At 39.2% G+C, this 25,244-nt stretch overlaps 1 protein-coding gene across 3 annotated transcripts in view; it reads right to left on the reverse strand.

Moving 5' to 3' along the window:
• The window catches only part of AZI2 (5-azacytidine induced 2), a 65,464-nt gene that overhangs the window by 12,451 nt on the left and 27,769 nt on the right, over positions 1 to 25,244 (reverse strand). For all 3 annotated transcript variants that reach the window (XM_070727293.1, XM_070727294.1, XM_070727295.1), the window contains 2 exons: positions 12,261 to 12,400; positions 8,234 to 8,292 (listed from right to left, as the gene is read on the reverse strand). In XM_070727293.1, coding sequence (XP_070583394.1) covers positions 8,234 to 8,292; positions 12,261 to 12,400 — 199 coding nt within the window. The remainder of the gene's footprint in view (positions 1 to 8,233; positions 8,293 to 12,260; positions 12,401 to 25,244) is intronic.

A 25,244-nucleotide genomic window follows, 5' to 3' on the forward strand; every position in this document is an offset into this window, starting at 1 on the left:
AGCTTCCTTTGGCTTCCTTCCTTTCTCCACCGAGGAGATCTCTTCGCCCGGAGGCGGCCTCAGAGGCTGCAACAATTCAGCGCCGAGAAAGACCGGCTCTTGGTCCCTTGAACCCGCCGCCGCCGCCTCCGTTTGGGCAAAGGGATCTCTGCAGTGGGCGGCGGCAGCTTCAAGGGACCAACAGCCGGTCCTCGTTGAACTGAGCTTCCTTTGGCTTCCTTCGAGGCGGCAGGTGAGCTTTGCAGTTTTGTCTCGAAGGAAGCCAAAGGAAGCTCAGCTCAGGGGCAGGCCTGAAGCAGCTGCCGCCTACTCCGCCCCGCACTTCGGCCACACCAGGCAGCTTTGGCGGGCGCGGGGCAGCAAAGCAACCCGATGTCGGTGCCACCGTCTTGAAGCTTCTGCTTGCAGCCGACTGCCCTGCGGCGTGTTGCAGGGAAGAAAAAAAAAGAAGAGAGGAAGGAAGAGAGAAGGAGAGAGAGAGAGAGAAAGAAAGCAAGAGAGAGAGGGAGAGAAAACAGAAGTGAGAGGGGAAGGGAATGTGAGAGAGAAAAAGAGAAAAATGGGAAAATGATGGAAGGAAAGAACGAGGGAGAGGAAAACAAAACAAATGAGAAAAGGAAAAAAAAAAGGGAGAGGGAAGAGAGAAGTGGGAAGGAGGGAAGGAGGGAGGGAGGGAAAGAAGGACAAATGGAGGGGGAAGGAAGGAAAGGAAGAAGGAAGGAAGGAAGAAGAAATGGAGGGAACAAGGAAGGAAGAATGAAATGAATGGAGGGGCGGAGGAAGGAAGGACTTTGGGGGGGAGTGTACATTTTTTAAAATTTTTCTCTTAACATACATTCAAATAATACAATGTACCATCTAATTTTTCCTGAATAAAATGCGCTATTTTGTCAGTAACTAATATGCAAAAGGTTTTTTTTCTAATGTTGTCATCCAGGTACATACTTTACTTTTAATTAAATTCCCTCCTTAATGTTCCTTCAAAAAGTACAACACCAATTATATTTTTAACTTATTAACCATTATGCCAAAGTGCTTCCTTCTTTCTTTATATATTTTTCTATAAACATTTTTATACATTTTTCTATAAACCAAGAAAACCTTGTATAGCCAATCAGATGTTAACAAAAGAAAATTAAAAACAAAACATAAACATGTATGAATTTCAGACTTCTTCCCTCCCCCCTCTAAATAGTACATTCCCATTTTGTTTTTTACGTTAAAATAAGGTCTGTGCAGTGTGCGTAGGGATTTGTTTATAGGGTTTTTTTATAGTCCGGCCCTCCAACAGTCTGAGGGACAGTGAACTGGCCCCCTATGTAAAAAGTTTGGGGACCCCGATCTAGGCCCTCAGTAGTCGGGTTTCAGGCCCAGTTACAGCATCATTGGATTCTGGTACATTTTGAACTCGTAGATAGAAGTTAGATTTTTCCATTTCTAATAATGCCACTGCCCCTTCCAGCTCTCGGTTAGCTGCTCTTACTCTCTCTTCTGTTCCTTCTATCTTTGATTCGGTCTTCACTATGGTCTCCTCCATTATTTTAATCTTCTGCTCATGGTTGTCAATTACTTCTTGTATATTTCTTATTTGTGTTTTAATTTCTTTCATGTTTCCATTCATAAATTCAAAGTTTTTATTTGTTTGATCTTGGTTTTGGATCATGGTTTCTTGTGTTTTAAACATAGTTTCTTGGGTCTGTTTCATAAATTCTTGTATTAAGTCCAAAGAGCTCTGAATAGATTGAAGAGATGGGCCTTGTTCTTGTTTCTCTATTGTTGTCATTTCTGTCTGTAGTTTGGGTCCAATTGCAAGCGGTGTGGTTGGCACTTGTTTTTTAAGGGATTTTGTACAAGTTTGCGACATATTTACCACCCTGAAAAAGTTACTCCACACTTTCATAAAGTATTATTAGATGACAAAAGAAAACTTAATGTTATAAATTATGCTATTAAATATGACTATTATGTTAAGTTAATTATTTCGACACTATCAACCCTACAACACTTCAATTCATACAATGTTTAGTTTTAGTCTTATAATCACTGTCTACTCATTTCAAACTAAAAAGAAAAAAAAGAAAGTACATAAAAGAAAGAAGAAGAAAAAACAGCAATGTAAATCTATATCAATTGTTATGTTTCTTATGACCTGAAGCAATTATTATAGGTAAATCTTAACATCAAATCAAATGGAATATTTAATTAAGTTCAGTTAATGTATTCAATTTCAGTTAATATATTCAAATCAATTAATCCCCTATATTTACTTATCTTACATAGACAATAAAATATATTAATAAAGTATAAAATATAAAGTATATTGATATTAATTTATCTATTCATATAGGTCAACGGTTAAATAATTAATTACTGATTACAGATATAAAGGGGGTAATAGAGAATACTAATATGTTAAATATATAAAACTGTAATATCTAGATTATATCTAGATTATGTTCAATTAATAATCAATTGATAACTTGAAGTATTCAATAGCAAAATCAAAAATCACTGTGTCATAAATTAGGTAATCTATTCAGATCCAAAAAATTATGTGGAAAAGAAGAAGAGAGGGGGGAAAATATGAGGCGTTGGGAGAGAAAAGGAAAAGGTAAAAATGTGGCCAAAAAATGGAAGAAAGTAGATTTATTTTTATAGACTTTTAATATTAGATTTGTAATTGTATACTGTTTTTATCACTGTTGTGAGCCGCCCCCAGTCTGCTGAGAGGGGCGGCATACAAATCTAATAAATAAATAAATAAACAAATAAACAAATAAATGAACAAATAAACAAATAAACAAATAAATAATACAAATAGACTGAGTAATATTGGTTTTGTTCATATGTGTTAAGGTATATTTTAGTAATTTAACATGTTTATTATTGAATTTTCATGCTGCCCAATTCCCTGACTTTGGGCAGCTCACAGTAAATCTATTTTTAAAAATTATACCAGCAGAAACAAAAATAAGGAATAAAATTCTTCCAGATCCCACTCTAATTTCCATATTAAAAACTTATGTAAGTAGCTTAGCCATTCAGCAGAGGAAATATATATGAGAGCAAATGTTCATATTTTTGAAATGGAATGATTGGGTTGTGGGGTTGTTTGCATCCCGGGTTTCGCTAACAGGAATTCAAAGTTGGGAACTGAAGGAGAAATAAGCTGGGGATCTGGACAAAGATAATGATGACCTGACCCATGCGGTTTGAACAGATGGATGGGTTGTTAATCGGTGGTAGCCCCGCCATCTCCTTACCAAGCCTGTGAGATTGGAAATGGGCTGGTACAAACAGCATCTCCACTTCATAGTGGCACCAAAAATGAGAGGGGGTGATCTTGGGGTTGGCGTGGTTGGACTAGTGGGTACCACCATCACATGGAGAAATGGCTACAGAGAGATAAGGATAGACATAGAGCTCAACCCTCCATTTCTGGTTCCAAATGGGAGACTAAACAAGAACAGAAGCCTGCTATTGCCTCGCAGCCATTCCCAGGTGATGCTAAACATGATGAGAAGTCTGCTACAGCCTTGCAGCCACTCCCAGGCATCCCTCAGATACCCAGGGAGTCATCTATCTAGATGACATTCTTATCTTTACTGAAACCCTAGAGGAGCATGTAAAGCTAGTGGATCAGGAGTTTGAGAAATTTAGGGGCGTCGATGTGCAAGCTGTTGAAGTGCAAATTCCACAAGACCAGCCTAGACTACCTGAACTACTAGATATCAAGCAAGGGAATAAAGATAGATAAATAAAAGTGGTACTTGACTGGCAGCCCCCATGCAGGCGCAAGCAGCTGCAAAGCTTTTGGGGGTTCACCAACTTCTACGGGCAGTTCATCCCCATCTTTACAGAGACTGCCTGGCCCATCACCAAACTGTTAAAAATGGGGAAGAGTCTGCAACAGCCCTCACTGAATCAACCTTTAAAATGGATAATAGAGTACCAACAGGCCTTTGAACAACTGAAAGGACTGTGTGCCAGATAATAAATCTTTAGCATCCTGACCTGTATCAGCCTTTTCTGGTGCAGCAGCCGACACTGTAATGTGGCTATCACAGTAATCCTCCTGCAGAAAAATGTAGGGGAAATTTGCAGCCCTGCACGGACACCTCCAAGAAATGGACCGAGACTGAACGGAGGTGGGCAGGGTGAGAGAAAGAGGCTTATGCAATCCAATGGGCCCTACTGATATGGAGGCATTTCCTTGAGGGTAGCTCTGTGCCTTTCGAAGTATGGATTGATTATAAAAACCCAGAGGCTTTAAAGACACCCTGCAGACTCTCCCCAAAGCAGATGTAGTGGGCCGAGTACTTCAAATGATTCAATTTTGAACTTAAGTACATCTGGGGGTGGGGGGGAGAACATTTTGGCCAGTGCTTTGTTGTGTAAACCACAATGCCACAGTAAGCAAGAAGAAGCTGTTCATGCAGTAATACCCCCTCTCAACCTGCATCACAAGAGTTAACCAGGTTACCAAAAGGAGAGCCATCGGGGAGGGAGAATGACCCAAAAGCTGAAAGACAAGCTGCCGGCTGACCCGTGGTACAAAGGTAACTTGGAAATATTAACCTTCACAGATTGACTAGAGTGGAAAGAATCAAAATTATATGTGCCTGGCAGCTTGAGACTCCAAGTCCTTCAAAAGAGTCACGACCCCAAATCAGCAGGACATTTTGGCTACTTGAAGACCCTGCTCCTAGCCAGGAGGCAGTTCTGGTGGCCAAAGATGAAGAAAGACATTGAGGACTATGTGAAGAGATATGCCTCTTGCACAGCAATGAAAGAAAGGCCCAGGAAACAACCCACCCCCCCGCCCATGGTTACTCCATCCCAACCATGGGAAAAGATAACTATGGATTTCATTGTTGAGCTCTCAGAGAGTGGGGGAAGTACAGTCATTTGGACCATCGTAGACTTGTTCTCCATGCAGGCCCACTTTGTAGCTTGCTCAGGGCTCCCATCAGTGCAGAAGTTGTCTAACCTATTTACCAAATATATTTATATGTTCCACGGAGTTCTCCGATAAGTGAGGTCCAATTCACTATTAAGTCCTGGAAGGAATTCATGAGGGCCATTAGGTCCTCACAAGGGCTTAGCTTGCTATTTTATCCAAGCACTAATGGGGCTGCAGAATGGGCTAACACATGGTGGAGCAATATTTGAGGTTTTGTGTTAACTATCAGCAATTGGATTGAACAGAGTTGCTACCATTTGCTGAAGAAGCAAACAACAATGTGGTGCACAGAATCACAGCTCCTTCCACCATGTCATTAGCTGAGTGGATGGCATCACTGTGGGTAAATACAAAACAGCCCCTAGGTAAGGCAGCGAAGAAACAAGCCAACTATCTCCAGTCTCCCCAACTGGAATATACTTGTCCATGAAGTATCTGAGATTAAGACCGGGTTCTAAGAAACTCAGTCCTAAATTTGTAGGGCCCTTCTTTATATTTAATGTGATCAACCTAGTGACAGTGCAACTTCAAGTTCCCCAGTTGCTGGAGGAAATATATCTGGTGTTCCACAGTATGTTGAAATCGGCAGAGTTTGCAAGTCCAACCAGTAGACTGGACGCCTCCCAAGGCTGTAGTAATCGAGGGCCATACGCACTATGAGATAAAGAGGATCTTGGACTCAAGGGTGCATAGGTGTATTTAGTGTACTGGAAGGGATACCCGATCTCTGAGATCACCTAAGTAAAAAAATGGAAAGTAAACACAGATAGATTGGTGAAACAATTCCATGACATGTATCCCAGAAACCAAGTGAGTCTCTTGATGGAGAGAGGTGTTAGTAGTATTTATTGAGGGGGGTCAATCTATCAAGCCTGAATACGATCAGGTTGTGGGGTTGTTTGTATACTGAGTTTTGCTAATAGGAATTCAGTTTGACACAGTTGGGAACTGAAAGGGACAGAGCTGGAGTGGAGGCCCAGCCATAACAATACAACTAGCCAATGAGAGACATTCCAATGACTGGCTGGCCGGCCAGAGGAGGAGGAGACAGATCGTCAAGCAAGCAGCTCTCATCCTGGTTGATGACATTTTGTTTTGGAAAAAGGAGAAACTCCTACGTATATTGGAGTGTAAAGTGCGGAAACTTTAGTTAGTGCCAAGATAATGTATCTAAATAAATGTGTTCTTTGAGGAAACACAATGCCTTTGAATTTGATTTATAAGTAGTGTATTGGAACCTGACAATAGCATCTTAAGGATTCTGTTAGGTTAGAAAAAGAAAAGGAAAGAACAGTCCTGTCACCTCTATCAAGAAGTTAGATTCTTCAGACATGCCTTTTCCCATCAGACTATAGGAGAATTTGCCCTCTGTCTCTGGCTAACATGATTATTAGGATCAACAGCAAACTCTCATGATGTCAAAGTAGCATGTGATGAATAGTGATGTCATCGCACAAATACAGAAGTTGTAACATTTGCATTATGACACTGCTGCACAGTTCATCATTTGCCATGTTTCTAATAGGTCTGCAACAAAAGTAATGATGTTAAACAAATGGCATAATTACCAGCTATGATAACATCTATATAAAAGTTGAGTTTTATTTGTTTAAGTGAAGTGTATCTCAGTTGTAAAGCCAAAAGTAATGATGATCTCTTTTTACTCAGCTGAGAATCACTTTCTAGCTTAAACATCAATTATAAGAATTTTAAATACCATAAATATATTATTTTAATATGTCTCAAGAAAATAATTACTATTTGCTAAGTATATTATTATCTAAATTTTATGAGATTTTCTAAAAGCTAGCTCTGTCTTTATTGCAAGTAAACAGGAAAAGATTGGTTGTAACATAAAAACCCTGATGGGCCTCAACCTATCAGCAATTAGATGAAGATACGTTAATTGATAACAACTTTCCAAAATCTTCTTTAGCTTGAAATTCTATATTTTCATTTTATGATGCACCAACTTATACACCAATGTTCCTTATCTATTCAAAAAAATACTTCTACTTCAGTTTGTCATTCACAGGAATAAAAGCACTGTGTTAGATGCAAGTTTTGTCATATTTAGAACTGAAATAAAGAAATGTCACAAACAAATTCTAAATGTAAATGTAAATCAATTTATTCCAATTTCCAAAATAGCACCCATGGCACCAGTGAATAAAGAGCCAAGTAAATTACTGAAGAATAACAATTAAGACATTATAAATTATTTTGCTTTGTTAGCAAAACATTTTGCACCTTATTTAGATAAATATTTCTTAAGGTATTTTCATGTGGTATTGGACTGCAATTATCAAAATTCCCAACCATTGTAACCAAGGAAATGTCCCAACATATTAGAAAGCAAAGACAGGGGGGGAAACTAATTTTAAAAATGGAGTAAAACATACTTTCAGAACAAAGACCTGTCCGATCCCTCATAATAATTTAACACAATTTCTGAGAGAAGAAAAAATTACTTGTTATAAGATCATTGGTAATCTTCTTTGGCCTATTTGAATAGGTGGATTGATGATAGGGCAATATTTACTGTCCCATACAGAAATCAAAATCAACACCTCAAAACTAAATGCTTGAGTATCAGAGTACAGTACAGTGTCTTATATAGCCTGCTCTGCATTTTTGGCCAATTATCAGTTATGTATACAGTGCTGCCTCTACTTACGAACTAAATTCATTCCATGACCAGGTTCTTAAGTAGAAAAGTTTGTAAGAAGAAGCAATTTTCCCATAGGAATCAATGTAAAAGCAAATAATGCATGCAATTGGGGAAACCACAGGGAGGGCAGAGGCCCTGTTTCCTCCCAAGAGATTCCTAGAGAAGCCCCATGGAGGCTCCTCCCTGCCTTTTCCGGCCCTGTTTCCTCCCAAGAGATTCCTAGAGAGGCCCACAGAGGCTTCTCCCCGCCTTTTCCGGCCCTGTTTCCTCCCAAGAGATTCCTAGAGAGGCCCCAGAGAAACTTCTCCCTGCCTTTTCCAGTTACAGTTTCAGAGGCTCAGGTTTGTAAGTAGAAAATGATTTTTAAGAAGAGGCAAAAAAATCTTGAACACCTGGTTATTATCTAGAAAAGTTCGTAAGTAGAGGCGTTTGTAGGTAGAGGTACCACTGTATTTGGCAAAGACAGACATGTGCTAAGTAAATATGAGATGCATTATTTGAGTGATATACTTCTTATCCAAAACAATTAATTTTCTTTGACTCCCATAAGCTAGTTAAAAGGACTTAGCTGAAATGCATAAAAATAAATAAAAGCATACCTCTGGATATTTTGCTGTTGGATAAACTCTCCATTTATTAAACTTCCTTGGGATTCAACCTGAAAGGAAGCCAAAACAAAGAGATCCTATAAGCTTTTTAAAGATGTATCTCATTTGTACCAAAAAAAAAACCGTTCAAGACATACCAAAATGCTTAGCATTAATAAAATATTTTGAATTTGTTTTAATCTGCAGTTGCATTTAACTTCCCTTTCAGAATCCAATAAAAGTGTCTTATAAAGACCATGAACAAATATAAATGCAGTAGGATTTTTTGGAATTTGTCCCACATAATTGGAGCAAACTTCTGAGCTTTAGATATTCTGAATGACTATGAACTGGGATTTAATATATTAATTTATCATTTATTAATTTGATTTTTCCATTTGATATATTAAGCTCACAGTGCCAAATTCATTATATATTGCATATTGTAGAAGCATCCAATGACTTAGAAGTGTACATATATTGTTTGAATAAGGAAGGGACAACAGGAAACCACAATTAAAAGTGCAGTGTTATACATAGTAATTTGAAAGTAATCTCTGGAAACAGATACTCTAAATATTTTACAAGTTAGACAGAAAAATACAGTGATACCTCTACTTACAAACTTAATTTGTTCTGTGACCAGGTTCTTAAGAAGAAAAGTTTGTAAGAAGAAGCAATTTTTCCCATAAGAATCAATATAGAAGCAAATAATGTGTGCGATTGGGGAAACTACAGGGAAGATGGAGGCCCTGTTTCCTCCCAGGAGATTCTTAGAGAGGCCCCATGGAGGCTTCTACCCGCCTTTTCCAGCCCTGTTTCCTCCCAGGAGATTCCTAGAGAGGCCCCGCGAAGGCTTCTACCCGCCTTTTCTGATTATAGTTTCAGAGAGTCAGGTTTATAAGAAAAAATTATTCTTGAGAAAAGGCAAAAAAATCTTAATCACCCAGTTCTTATCTTAGGTGGAGGTACCATTGTACTTAATATGTTTTAAATAATTGTTTTTTATTGAAATACTGGTAAATATTTTGAGACATGCATTTTTTTTTCATCCTATGTAATATTAAAGAATTATCTGAAAGTATACCATTTTAAGTATGCTTCAATATTTCAGATCTACGCAAGGATGTTTTCCTGACCATATTATTAATTATGCATTTTTATAAAATAATTCTTCCTGGAGAAACAGTATTTTAAGAAATTTTTTCCATTCCATTTTTATCCTATTGCACAAGTTAATATCTCTAATTCAAATGTTCCCAAGTACCATATTCTTTTGGCCATGATAAAACATGCCAGTTCAGAGTGGCTGACAGATAATGACTGAATTCATATTTCATGTTAGCCTAGGACAATGTTTCCCAAACTTTTGACATATGTGTACCCCTTCTATAATTTTTGTAGTGCTTAGTACCCCCCGTACAAAAAAATGTATGTATTTTAATAACAATTAAAATATATTTATTTATTTATTTTGGGTACATGCACAAAATAATAATAAATGAAAAATAAAATTATTCATAATAAAATATAAATAAGTTATATTATAAATAACATTTATTTGGATCAATGAGGAGGTGAAATTGTTTGTGCTGAGATGTCAGGTCGTCATAATTTGGTTCCCTGATTGTTAATTTTAATCTGAAATGCAGTTCCATGTCCAATAATCTGTTCCTTTTTTTCGACTTAATGTCTACAAATGCTGAAAAAGCAACTTCACATAAATATAAAGCTGGAAAAGGCAAAATGTATTTCAGAACTTTCCGAACGTGTACCCCCACCAAACTCTTCCCGTACCCCTCGGGGGGTATGCATACCATACTTTGGGAAACACTTTGGCTTAGGAGAATGATGGCGAACCTATGGTATGGGTGCCACAAGTGCACGTGCAGCCATATCTGCTGCTGCACGAGCTATTATCCTAGCTCAACTCCAATGTGCAGTCGCTGGGATTCATGCGACAGAAGGCGGTCTTGGAGATATTCTGGTCCGATGCCGTGAAGGGCTTTATAAGTCATAACCAACACTTGGAATTGTGACCAGAAACTGATCGGCAACCAAAGCAGACTGCAGAGTGTTGGTGTGACATGGGCATACCATGACTGCTCTCGCAGCTGCATTTTGCACGATCTGAAGTTTCCGAACACTCTTCAAAGGTAGCCCCATGTAGAGAGCGTTACAGTAGTCGAACCTCAAGGCGATGAGGGCATGAGTGACTGTAAGCAGTGACTCCCGGTCCAGGTAGGACCGTAACTGGTGCACCAGGCGAAACTGGGCAAACGCCCCCCTCACCACAGCTGAAAGATGGTTCTCTACTGTAAGCTGTGGATCAAGGAGGACTCCCAAGTTGCGGACCCTCTCTGAGGGAGTCAGTAATTCCCCCCCCCCCAGGGTGATGGGCAGACAGATGGAATTGTCCTTGGAAGGCAAAACCCACAACCACTCCATCTTATCAGGTTTGAGTTTGAGTCTGTTGACACCCATCCAGACCCTCACGGCCTCCAGCCACCAGCACATCAGTTCCACTGCTTCGTTGACTGGACATGGGGTGGAGATGTACAGCTGGGTATAATCAGCATACTGATAATACGTCACCCCATGCCCCTGGATAATCTCACCCAGCGGTTTCATGTAGATATTAAATAGCAGGGGGGAGAGGACCGACCCCTGAGGCACCCCACAAGGGAAGAACCTAGAGGTCAACCTCTGACTGCCCACTAACACCGACTGCGACTGACCGGAGAGGTAGGAGGAGAACTACTGAAGAACAGTGCCTCCCACTTCCAACCCCTCCAGCCAGCACAATTATTATTATTGTTGTTGTTGTTGTTATTGTTATTATTGCCTCTGGAGCCTGGGGGGGATGAAAAATGGGCCTACTGGGCCCACCAGAGTTTGGGAAATGGCTGTTTCAGGCCTCCAGAGAGCCTCTGGTAGGCCCTTTTCGCCGTCCCCAGGAATTGAATTATAGGGGTTGGCACTCACGCATGCACAATAGCACACGCACTTTCGGCACCCAAGGAAAAAAAGGCTTGCCATCATTGGCCTAGGATTTTTAATACTTTCTTGAATAGGTTTTGTAGTTTATACTGCTAAGGCACATTGGATAGGATCACACATTATGTTAAGCAAAACAACAACAAACCCCTAAATCACAGAATTATTCATTTCTAATCTTTGTAATAGTTGGAATCTTCTGGCTCACTTGAATCAATTTTAAAACAATGTATGTTGAACTTTGGCTTTAATTATCAAATATTTAGAAAAATTATTACTAATTTGCTCCTTCCATTAGGAACTTAAATAAATAAATCAAGATTGCTTATGATACGGGTTAAGATTTAAATTTTAGTTTGATATAGTCAATATGATTCTATGCATGTCATACTCCAGTTCTTGAGTCACAAATAATTTTAGAACTAAGAGTTACTGAAAAGGATGAATACAACAAATATATTAAAAAACCCACATTAGAAACAAAACCTAGTTATTATTACCTGAAAGACAACTGAAATAAAGTTTGGAATGAATAATCCTACTGTAATTAATACATTCACAAATAACTGTCATTAATTACATAGTTCAGCAAATTTTAGGGAGCAGAAATATTTGCTTTCTAAGGGAATTATCACGCTAATAATTGTTAGGTTATTTTTGGCATTTTGCTTTTATCACCATCTAGTGGAGTTCTCAAAATATGCAGTCTAATTTTACCAGAGCAAGTGAAATTAAGTACATTTTTAAACCTACCAAAATAACAGTAATTGTAATCATCTTATTAGAACTAAAATGAACTAAAGTTATAAAGAGACAAAGCCTGTTTTTGAGATTATTGAGAAATGATACCAAAAATATCTTAACTTTTGAAAAACAAAAAATCAGAAATCTCAATAAATATTCCTGAAGTTTACCAAAATCTAAACATGTTGATTCCATTAAAATTTGAGGCAGAAATTGTTTATACTTATAAATATTTAATTTTACTCCTTTATGTACTCTTCTCATAACTGAAATCATAATTTAGAAATACTTTCCTTACATATTTTTGCAATTCTTTCCTAAGATGGTTGCATTCTTCCCTCAGTTTCTCCAAATCCAGCTCCAAATTGTGCGTCTTCAACTCAGTGTTCAGTTTGTCTATTTCCCAGTTAGATGGGTTAGAATTGAAACTCTTCATCACTGAAAGAAAATAAGACCCTTATTTTCTCAGAATAGTCAAATTAGATAATGAAGATGGAGCTAAAATTCATTTCTTATATCTTTGTGTGACTATGGTAATAAATTTGAATCCAATCTTACTTTTTATGTATAAACTTTTTTTACAAATCATCAAGTGAGTTTTATGTTAGTAAACCATCAGCAAAGGAAGAGTTCACATAGAAATGTACTGTAATTGTATATGTTCTCTAATATTAGTCTATAAAAAGACACAAAATATTGAAGTTCAATATATTACCAGTTTTTTAAAAAATTAAAAAGACTGAATATATTACTTTATAACAAAATGCATATATTTTACAATATAAAAATCATTAACCCTCAATAACAATTTCAATCAGTGAATTTTGAATGGGGACTTTGAAGAAGAAAAGACCGACATAACAAGTCTGTAGAATTATCTGATACAACATTCATCCAATATTAATGAAGGGGTTTCAGTTGTTAAAGCTTGAGACTAATACTCCAATTGCATAATCATGATAATTTATTTTATTTATTTTTACAGGGCTTACAGACTGTTCTATTAAGCTGATTCTGTATGGCATACAACTCCCCAATATATAATTGGGATTAAACCAATGAATAAAAACAATATATTATAATAGCATAAAACTGAAATAGATAATCAGTTCACATTTAGGAGTAATACAGGTAATCCCTGAGTTACGAGTGCTCCTATAGTGAACGCTCAAAGTTATGCACTGAGCACCTCCTAGCATTTATGAACAAGTCTCGAAATTATAAATATTGTAGGACCACGGCAGCTTTGCAACATTATGCCTCATGTATTCCAGTGGCCGGTTAGGACCCACAGAATTGTCCTTTTCCAGAGTTCTGCTCCACCAAATCTGGATCCTTGCACTCGGAGGCCAGAGATCAGGCACATCCACACTGGAGGAGTGGATGAAAGAGTTAGGGAGTCTTTGAGTGTTGTGGTGAAAGGCAATCACCCTTTGTGAAGAAAGGAAAACCTCGCAAACTCCACTGCAGGAGAGTCGCCTGTCAACATGGCAACGGTAGCACCATGACAGCCCATAGTAACAGAGAAAGACGAAAAGATACAATACAATTCTGATTCTACAATAAAGAAATGACTCTATACGGTATTTAAATGAACTAGTTGGTTGGATAGATAATTAATAACATACTAAGTGTGACAGTGTAAAAGAGACCATAAACTTTAAATAGTCACTAGCCAGCGGTGGGGGAGGATGAAGGAGAAAAGAACCACGGAGAGGTAGCACATGAACTGAAATATATTAAATTAAAAGATCTGCAAAAGATATCTTGTAAAAGGAAATGCCAAAAATCTAAAAGAAAAGAGATTGTGACCTTAATGAATAGCTAGATGTTAATTCTGAACCACTTTATTGATCCAATTGATTTGACTGTGGTAGACTGACCAGGCGAGCAAAGGACGACAAGCTGAGATTGGCAGAAAATTTTTAAAAAGGAGACAGAGAGAGAATCAGGACAATTGGAAGGGAAAAGTGACTAGTGACTATAAAAAGAAAGCGGCGATTATTAAGTTGGGATTTTGGTGCTGACTCATTCAAAGAAGCGCAGAATGTGGTGACAGAGATTGAGATAGCGCTGGCCCTTTAAGAGAACAGAGTTCAGAAAAAAAGCAAAAGCCAGAAGGAGAAGAAATGGCCAGAAAGGGAGACAAGTTGGAGGAAGAGAGTGGTGTCATTCAAATTAGATGGTGAGAGAGAGAGAGAGGATATTATTAAAAAAATTAAAATACAGCGGTGTGGGGAGAAGCGGTGTCCAGCAACCAACAGAGATTTTTAAAAAAACTGGATCAGAGGGAACCGTGAGTTAAATGAAGAGACAGTAATAGACAGTGGCAGAGATTTTCTTTCTTTCTTCTTTGGCTATTAAAGGAACTTGGAACTCAAAAGACTGAGTATTTATTATGGACTAAAAATCACTGAATGAGAGCCAAATAAAATTAATTCAATTTACTGATTATTGATTATTGAACACTGATTGATAATTTTGCAAATGAACTCGATTCTATTTACTTATAATTGTTAAAGCGAATTTGAAAACACTCTTTCTCCTATTTTTCTGATCTTTTACTCCTGAATTTTACTTTCTAAGTTTAAGATATTTTAAGATTTATTATGATACATGCTTGCTAAAATTCTTTGAATTATATTCTTTAATTATATTCATATCAGACTAACTATATTCATTTAGCTTTATAGCTTTATTTCCAATGTTTCCAAATGTAATGTTTCCAAATGTAAAATAATATATAATATTTTTGATTGCCAGTACTTGTACTTGTTTCTCTCAGGACACAGGCATTTATATATTAACCTTTAAATACTCATTAGGCATTTAGTGACCTTATTGGTTTATTAAGACTGATAATTATCACTATACCACCTTAGAATAAGAGATCTATGTAGAAATTGACTCAATCTTATTTAATATTGATAGTTTATTTCTGTATTAACTGATTTAACTTGTATGTTAGTCTCAATAAAAATTAATAATAATTAAAATTGAAATAGGAGAACATAGAATTAAATTATTTTTGGAAGAAAAGAGGGAAAATTTGAGGAAATAAGCTGCATGGTGGAGTGGAGTGAAGTAATTAAAGCAGTAAAAATGTCAACCTTTCAGAAATTAGCAAAGAAAACATCTTCTAACCCAGTCTTACCAACGGCATCACTCTCAACTCAAAGATCAATAGCTGGGATGCTAGGGACTGAGAAAAAAAGCAATAAATAAAAGAAAATAAACAATGCAAGAAACACTCTTGGCAATTCATGAAACAATGCTAAAACTTCAGGAGAAGATAAATACAAACCATGAGATAATGAGGGAAGATATGCAGAGAATGGATAATAAAATAGAAGTAATCCACCAAATTTTAGAGAAAAATGAACAAAGGATAGAGCAAATTGAGAAAAGAACAGATCAAAATGAAAAAAACAAATATAGTAGATCAGAAACTTGTATTAATAGAGATTTGGAAGAATCAATAATAAATTTGGAGTTGGACAGAGCAGAGTTCTATCTCAGATTTCAAAATGTAACAGAAGACAAAGATGAGAATTTAGCAGAGATAAGAGGCCGATGTCTTAGAGGCTGATGTCTTAGAAGAACTTGAATGATTAAAGATAAATAAGGCAATGGGTTCAAATAGCATCCACCTCAGAGTTCTTAAAGAACTCAGATCTGTCATTGCTACCCTCCTGACTGATTTGTTTAACCAATCCTTTTTAACATATGTTCTTGATGATTGGAGAATGGCCAATGTTGTGTATATCCACAAGAGGGAAAGTAGAGAAGAAGCTGGTAACTATAGGCCAGTTAGCTTGACATCAGTTATAGTTAAAATTATGGAGACTCTACTCAAAAAGAGGATAAATCAGGACCTAAAAACCAATAACCTATTGGACCCAAACCAGCATGGCTTTACTGGAGGCAAATCCTATGAGACTAATCTCATTGACTATGTCACAAAGGTGTTGGAGGAAGGTGGTGCCGTGGATATTGCCTATCTGGACTTCAGCAAAGCCTTTGATACGGTTCCACATAAAGAGCTGATGGATAAGTTAGTGAAGATTGGACTTAATCCCTGGATAGCTCAGTGGATTTGCAGCTGGCTGAAGCGTAGACATCAGAGGGTTGTTGTTAATGGTGAGTATTCTGAGCCGAGACTGCTTACAAGCAGTGTGCCACAAGGGTCTGTTCTTGGTCCTATTCTTTTTAATATGTTTGTGAGTGACATAGGGGAAGGTTTGGTAGGGAAGGTTTGCCTATTTGCCGATGACTCTAAAGTGTGCAATAGGATTGATATTCCTAGAGGCATTTGTAATATGGCAAATGATTTAGCTTTACTAGATAAATGGTCAAAGCAATGGAAACTGCAGTTTAATGTTTCCAAATGTAAACTAATGCACTTGGGGAAAAGGAATCCTCAATCTGAGTATTGTATTGATAGTTCTGTGTTAGCAAAAACTTCATAAGAGAAGGATTTAGGAGTAGAGATTTCTGACAGTCTCAAAATGGGTGAATAGTGCAGTCAGGTGGTAGGGAAAGCAAGTAGAATGTTTGGCTGCATAACTAGAGGTATAACAAGCAGGAAGAGGGAGATTGTGATCCAGCTGTACAGAGTTGCTGGTGAGACCACATTTAGAATACTGTGTTCAGTTCTGGAGACCTCACCTACAAAAAGATATTGACAAAATTGAATGGGTCCAAAGATGGGCTACAAAAATGGTGGAAGGTCTTAAGCATAAAACCTATCAGGAAAGACTTAATGAAATCAATCTGTATAGTATTGAGGACAGAAGGGAAAAGGGGGACATGATCGAAACATTTAAATATGTTAAAAGCTTTAAAAGGTTCAGGAGGGAAGTGTTTTTAATAGGAAAGTGCACACAAGAACAAGGGGGAACAATCTGAGATTAGTTGGGGGAAAGATCAGAAGCAACATGAGAAAATATTATTTTACTGAAAGAGTAGTAGATACTTGGAACAAACTTCCAGCAGACGTGGTTGATAAAATACAGGAAATAGTATAGGGGCAGACTAGATAGGCCATGAGGTCTTTTTCTGCCGTCAATGTTCTATGTTTCTTTGATAGCCAATATCTTACAAAAGTATCAGCAAGAAACCTTAAATGAATTAGATGAAATTTACAGGGCACACACAATCTATGCACAGAGACACAATTTACCCAGAGAAGTGCATATAAGGTGTACCAAGAAAGAGATTAGAAATGAAATATTAAAAGCTACAAAAGACTAAACAATATTATACAAAGGGAAAGAAATTAGGATCCTAAAACAAGTACCGAAAAGATTAAGGGACAACCGAAGAGGATACCGCCCGTTGGCAGAACAATTAAATAAAAGAAGAATTCTCTTCAGATGGTTGATCCCAAAAGGAATGCTCATTACTTGGAGAGGAAAAAAGATTAAAATAAATAGTGAACCAATAGTGCAGGAACTTTATGAGGAATTTATGGCAGAAGAAGGATCTGAACTAGAAAGTAACAGTCAAGAACAACCCTCAGCAGATAAAGAAAGCGGAAAAAGAAGGAATTTCAGAAGATAAAGAACAGGAACACGAAGGAATTCTTACTAGGGCACAGAAAGAAAATAGAATAAACAGAAGACAACTACACAACTAAGTGGAAATGGAAAGTACAGCAAACCTACTTTCAATTAATGTAAATGGTCTGAACTCATATTTCAAACAAAAATGAATATTTAACAAACTACAAAAACAAAATTTGAATATTATGTTTGCAAAAAGTTCACATTCCACAACAAAATGAAAAGCAATTAGAAAATAACAAGTTAGGCAGAATATTTACAGCTTTACTAAACAAAAAAAGAGGGATTGTGGTATATGTGAAAAAAGAACTAGATGCCCAAAAAATCTATGCTGACAAAAAGGAAAGAATTTTAATAATCTCAGTCCCAATTTATAACACATGAGTTACATTAGTACTCATACATGCACCGAACAAAAGCCAAAAAGCTTTTTTTTTTGCAAATTACACCAGAAACTGGTAGAATTGGAAGTTGAAGGTATATGTGTAATTGGGGATTTTAATGGTATAATTGATGCTGCTAAATACTATAAAAGTGTTAATAAAAATTTATATAAAAAAAGGAAAGTGCTTCCGAAAACATTCCACCAAATGTGTGAAGAATTGAGAGATTGTTTGAGAATGAGAAATAAAGATGAGAATATACATGTTACTCCAATGCCCACTTGAAGTGGTCTAGAACAGCGTTTTTCAACCAGTGTGCTGCGGCACACTAGTGTGCCGTAAGACATGGTCAGGTGTGCCGCGAAGCTCAGAGAGAGAAAGGAAGGAAGAGAGAGAGAGAGAAAGAAAAGAAAGAAAGCAAGAGAGAGAAAGAGCGAGAGAGAAAGAGAACAAGAGAGAGAGAAAGAAAGTAAGAGAGAAAGAGAACAAGAAAAAGAAAGCAAGAGAGAGAGAGAAAGAGAGAGGGAAGGAGAGAGAGAGAAAGACATAGAGGGAGGTAGGGAGGGAGAGAGAAAGAGAGCAAAAAAGAGAGGAAGGAAGAAAGAGAATGAAAGAGGGATGGAAAGAGAGAGAGAGAAAGAGGAAGGGAGAGAAAGAGGGAGGGACAGAGAAATAGAGCGAAAGGAAGAGAGATAATTTTTTTTGTCCAAACTTTTTTTAGCCCCCCCCCCCCCCGCCCGCTCAATGTGCCCCAGGGTTTCGTAAATGTAAAAAATGTGCCGCAGCTCAAAAAAGGTTGAAAATCACTGGTCTAGAATAGATATGCTCTAGGCCAGTGTTTTTCAACCGGTGTGCCGCGGCACACTAGTGTGCCGCGAGACATGGTCGTGTGCCACGAGGCGGCTCGGGGGCCCCCCCCGCTATTGCCCCCCGCCGCCGCCGCCGCTATTGGCACCCTCCCGTGGGAGGCCGGCAAAGGTTGCTTTGAAAGTCGGCCCCCTCACGCCGATGGCTTCTCGTCGCTTCCCCGAAAGCTGCGCGTGTGTGCGCGTGCGCACCCCAAAATACCCCCGCGTGCACCCTTTTTCACGGCCGGCGCGCTCCTCATCCCCCTGCCAGCCCGCGGGGGGGCGGGGAGGCACCAGCAGCAGAAGGGAAGGGAGCCACGGCTGCCCCTGCCTCCCCACGGTGCCTCCAGCCCCCTCGGCCTTTCGGTGCTGCCCCCCGCCCGCCCCGTCTCCTCCTCTGCTGTCTCCTGCCTTTTGGCGTGGCTCCTCCCGCACCCGGAACGCACGCCCTGCCCGTCTCACCTTTGCCGAGAGCACTTTCGTCCCGGGCTCTCAGCAAGGGGGTTGCAGGAGAGACGGGGCAGGCGTTCTCTCAGCGGAGGCCAGCGAAGGTGATATTCAACGTCAGGGCGCGCGGGCGGTTGCGCGTGCTCCCTACCCCCCTGCTAGCCGCTCGGAATATTCAAAATAAGAAAAACCTTCGCCGGTGAAGGCTTTTATTTTGAATATTCTGAGCGGCTAGCAGGGGGGTAGGGAGCGTGCGCAACCGCCCGCGCGCCCCCGACATTGAATATCACCTTCGCCAGCCTCCGCTGAGAAGAACGGAGAGAGAACTAGAGTGAGTGAGAGCAACAGACAGCAAGATAGAAAGTGAGAAAGAGCGAGAGAGAAAGGGGGGAGAGAAAGAGATAGCAACAGAGAGAACAAGAGAGAGAAAGAGTGTGAGAAAGAAAACAAGAGAGAGAGAGCAAGAGAGAGAGAGAGAAAACAAGAGAGAGAAAGTGAGAAAAAGATAAAGGGAGGGAGAGAAAGAGAGAGAGAGAAAGAACAAGAGAGAGAGAAAGAAAATAAGAGAGAAAAAGAGATAGCAAGAGAGAGAGAAAGCAAGAGAGACAGATAAGGAGAGGAAAGGAGAGAGAGAAATGAGAACAAAAAGGGGAGAAAAAAGGAGAAATGATTGAGGCAGAGAATGAGAGGAGAGAGAAACAAAAGAGAGAGAGAGGGGTGATTCTTGAAGCATATGGTAAAAAGCACCCAAATAATAAGAAACGCCCCCCCAGCCCACACCTGTTTTTGAAAAGAATAAAAGAGAAAAAAACCCAGCCCTCAACTGGTTTTGGAAATGGTTCCAGTGTGTATACACGCACACACATAAGGGGGGGGAGAGAGACAGGGATGGAAAAAGAGGAGAAGTGAGAGGGAAAAGGAATGAGGGAAAAAGGGAGGAAGAGAGAGAAATGACAAACATGAGAGAGAAAAGAGGGAAAGACAGGAGAAGTACCCAGAAATGAGATATAAATTTGAGTAGGGATGATTAATGATTGACTGTATTTATAAGGGGATGTTACATGGGATTGTATATACGAGGGGGTTATGTATGTATGTATGTATGTATGTATGTATGTATGTATGTATGTATTTATTTATTTATTTATTTTATTTGTGTCATTTTGGTTGGTGGTGTGCTCCAGGATTTTGTAAATATAAAAAATGTGCCGCGGCTCAAAAAAGGTTGAAAATCACTGGTCTAGCCTAATGGTAAAGTAGAAAATTTAATAAATCAGGTTAAAATAGGTATTAATGAATGGGTGGACCATAACCCTATTAAAATTTTGGGAAAGGGGATGGTAGAAAAAATAAAAATGGATGTTAAATATGCAAATATTGAAAGATCAAGAATATATAGACTGGATAAAAAAAGAAATGGAACTATTCCTTAAAGAAAGTAACAATAAAGAAACTTCATTGCAGAATTTATGGGACATAGCTAAGGCATATCAGAGAGGATTAACAATAGCTTAAACTATACCAAATGAAGAAATGGTAATCAGAAAAATGCTAAAAAAAGACAGTGCCAAAAAAATAAAGATTATTATAGTGTATAGTGTGTGAGTGGCACATTTTTATGCCTGAGCACAGATGTCACCCAAGACAACTTGTTGCATAATTATTTGGGGCTCGGTGCTGGGGCAGAACAAGGTCCCTTCCCACTATGTTATTCTGTTATTTTATATTTCAATTAATATCATTATCCTCTTAAAAATCCAGATAGGCCGTCATGACTATTCCTCCTTATTATATATTCTACATGAAAGAAACTAAAAATCCCTATACAACTTTTTCCTAATTAATAGGGAAAAAAATTCTAATAAAACAAAACCAAAATGTATTACTATAAAACTAAAAAAATCAGCAAAACCAAAAACACAACTATTAATAAATCCATGCTTTAAAATCTTCATTTCTTAAATATTTATCATAGTATTATAGTAATCTAATAATACTATGAAAATCTATCTGAACACCAATGCATCAATTAATATATTTCCATATTTACTTTTCTATAATTTCATTCAATATTTCCAAGATCAATTAATTTTCAGGCACTTAGCATTGACTATTATTAACTTTTATCAATCTTCTACATTTCCAAGTATATTTTAAATTCACAATGCAAAGTCATAAAATTATACAGTACATAAACCCCTTATTTATCATACATTACATACAGTACATAAACCCCTTATTTATCATATAGCTGTTAGCTGTTGTAGTATTGGATTTTTACATTTTATTTTTTGTCACTGTTGTTAGCCGCCCCGAGTCCACGGAGAGGGGTGGCATACAAATCCAATAAATAAATAAAATAAATAAATAAAATAAATAAATATGTATCTTCCATTAATTTTACCTATATAATTCTATATACAGTGGTACCTCGGTACTCGAACGCTTCCTTTCTCGTACATTTCGGATAACGAACAAAATTTTCGGCAAAAATTTGTTTCGGTATCTGAACAAAAATTCAGATACCGAACAGCCAGAGAAAATTTTGTTCATTATCCGAAATGTAATCCCGGCAGCTTCAGGGGGCTGAGGAGCTCTCTAAGAGCTCCAAGCTGCAGGAAGGGTGGGGGCTGCTGCAATCTTGGCAGCTTCTGGGGGCTCCTTTCCTCATTGCTTCCTTTTATTACCTGTAAGCAGCTTCAAAAACTTTCTCCTTCCCTGTGGCTGCATCAGCGGCGGCTTCCCTTCCAGTAGCAACAGCGCCGGCAGCTTCCCTTCATCACGTGACGTTCCCGGCGCTCTTGCTACTGGAAGGGAAGCCGCCGCTGTTGCAGCCACAGGGAAGGAGAAAGTTTTTGAAGCTGCTTACAGGTAATAAAAGGAAGCAATGAGGAAAAGAGCCCCCCAAAGCTGCCAGGATTGCAGCAGCCTCCCCCCTTTCCTGCAGCTTGGAGTAGCGAATTTATTTATCCCATTGGAAATAAAGAAAATAGATTTAATTGGTTCCCAGCGAGTTAACAGGGGCTGGGAACCAATTAAATCCATTTCCATTATTTCCTATGGGATAAATAAATTCGGTACTCGACCAAATCGGTTCTCGACCACACTTCTGGAACGAATTGTGGTCGAGTACCGAGGTACCACTGTAGTTCTAAAATTCTAATCCAATTTTACGAATTAATACATCCTAACATTAAACAACACCTAGATATATATTTTACTATCATTCCATAGTCAATCCATATTTAATCATCAATCACCACGGTGCAAAAGTGATGTTGAGAGACTCTAGAAAAAGTGACGAGTAGAGCAAACAGAGAGAGAGGGAGGGAGGAAGGAAGGAGAGAAAGGGAGGGAAGGGAGAAAAAGGAAGGAGAGAGACAAAGGAAGGAGGGAGGGAGAAGGAAAGGAGGGAAGGGAAGGATGGAAGGATGAAGGAAGGGAGAGTAAAAGGAAGGGAGGGAGAAAGAAAGAAAGAAAGAAAGAAAGAAAGAAAGAAAGAAAGAAGAAAGAAAGAAAGAAGGCAATCCAAGAAATGGCGCATAGGCCACGTGACCCCCCCAAACACTACCTACCTTTTTTTAAATTATTTTTTGTATTATTTTTAATTACAATATAAGACTCACACAACATAAAACAAGTATTTTGTGAATTGTGCCCACCACCAGACAAACATTCATACCGCACCACCAATTGGGGGTGTTTCTTGTATAAACCATTTTAACCCAAGAGCAAAATATCTATTTACATATTATAAAGTGATTCCAATTTGTTTCTTGTAGCTTGGTCTCGGATTCTACTCGCCATATATTGTCTTACTTTGTCCCATCGTCCCATCAGATGTCAAAAGTCAGTTTCATTAACCAAATTCATCCTTTTGTCCATAATCTCAAATTGAATGTGGTCCACCATGTACCGGTACCAATTTTGCATTGTCCATTTTGTCGCATCCAACCCAAGACTATTACTGCCTGAGCGCTTTCTATCGCTGCTTGTTTTCTTTCTCTAAATTCTCCCATCTCATTACTTTTGACTAATACTGCCATTTCCTTATTAATTATCCATCTTATATTTAACATCCTATTAATATCCTCTTGCACTTTTTGTCAAAAATTCTGCACTACCAGGCATTCCCAAAACATATGCATAAATACTCTTTTATCTTGGCACCCATTCCAACAAATACCCTTAACATTCTGCTGAAAGTATGCAAGTTGAACGAGTGTGTAATACCACTTATGTAATATTTTCCTTCTCATTTCCCTAACTCTTGTATTCTTAATTTTCCTTATATTCTCTACTATATTTTTCATCTCTTGCGCCTCTACTTCTCTCATTTTGCCACCCTTTAGTCAATCCTTGGATCACATCCCCGTCTGACTGCACAAACGTCTTATATATATTGTTTATGTTTATGTTTATTTAGATTTGTATGCCGCCCCTCTCCGCAGACTCGGGGCGGCTCACAACAAAGTGAAAAAACAGTTTACAACAAATCTAAATTTCTACTAAAAACATTTAAAAACCCCATTTTCTAAACACACATACATACTATTATTATTATTATTATTACTTATTCGATTTGTATGCCGCCCCTCTCCGAAGACTCGCATACCATTCATAAATTGTATATGCCCGGGGGAGATGTCTCAGTTCCCCCACGCCTGATGACACAGGTGGGTCTTAAGAAGCTTACGAAAGGCAAGGAGAGTAGGGGCAGTTCTAATCTCCGGGGGGAGTTGGTTCCAGAAAGCCGGGGCCGCCACAGAGAAGGCTCTTCCCCTGGGGCCCGCCAACCGACATTGTTTAGTTGACGGGACCCGGAGAAGGCCCACTCTGTGGGACCTAATCGGTCGCTGGGATTCGTGCAGCAGCAGGCGGTCTCGGAGATATTCTGGTCCAGTGCCATGAAGGGCTTTAAAGGTCATAACCAACACTTTGAATTGTGACTGTAAGTTGATCGGCAACCAATGCAGGCTGCGGAGTGTTGGTGAAACATGGGCATACCTAGGTAGGCCCATGACTGCTCTCGCAGCTGCATTCTGCACGATCTGAAGTTTCCAAACACTTTTCAAAGGTAGCCCCATGTAGAGAGCATCACAGTAGTCGAACCTCGAGGTGATGAGGGCATAAGTGACTGTGAGCAGAGAGTCCCGGTCCAGATAGGGCCGCAACTGGTGCACCAGGCGAACCTGGGCAAACGCCCCCCTCGCCACAGCTGAAAGATGGTTCTCTAATGTGAGCTGTGGATCGAGGAGGACGCCCAAGTTGCGGACCCTCTCCGAGGGGGTCAATAGTTCCCCCCCCCAGGGTAATGGAAGGACAGATGGAATTGTCCTTGGGAGGCAAAACCCACAGCCACTCAATCTTATCCGGTTTGAGTTTGAGTCTGTTGACACCCATCCAGGCCCCAACAGCCTCCAGACACCGGCACATCACTTCCACTGCTTCGTTGACTGGACATGGGGTGGAGATGTAGAGCTGGGTATCATCAGCATATTGATGATACCTCACCCCATGCCCTTGGATGATCTCACCCAGCGGTTTCATGTAGATATTAAATAGCAGGGGGGAGAGGACCGACCCCTGAGGCACCCCACAAAGGAGAGACCTCGGAGTCGACCTCTGACCCCCCACTAACACCGACTGCGACCGACCAGAGAGGTAGGAGGAGAACCACTGGAGAACAGTGCCTCCCACCCCCAACCCCTCCAGCCGGTGCAGAAGGATACCATGGTCGATGGTATCTAAAGCCGCTGAGAGGTCAAGAAGCACCAGGACGGAGGATAAACCCCTGTCCCGGGCCCGCCAGAGATCATCCATTAATGCGACCAAAGCAGTTTCCGTGCTGTAACCGGGCCTGAAACCCGACTGCTGGGGACCTAGATAATCGGCTTCTTCCAAGGATCACTGGAGCTGGAGTGCCAACACCTTCTCGACAACCTTCCCCATAAAGGGAAGGTTGGAGACTGGCCGGTAGTTATTAAGTACGGCTGGGTCCAGGGAAGGCTTCTTGAGGAGGGGGCGCATGAGCGCCTCT

This window comes from Erythrolamprus reginae, chromosome Z, assembly GCF_031021105.1.
Source record: "Erythrolamprus reginae isolate rEryReg1 chromosome Z, rEryReg1.hap1, whole genome shotgun sequence".
Lineage (NCBI taxonomy): Eukaryota > Metazoa > Chordata > Lepidosauria > Squamata > Dipsadidae > Erythrolamprus > Erythrolamprus reginae.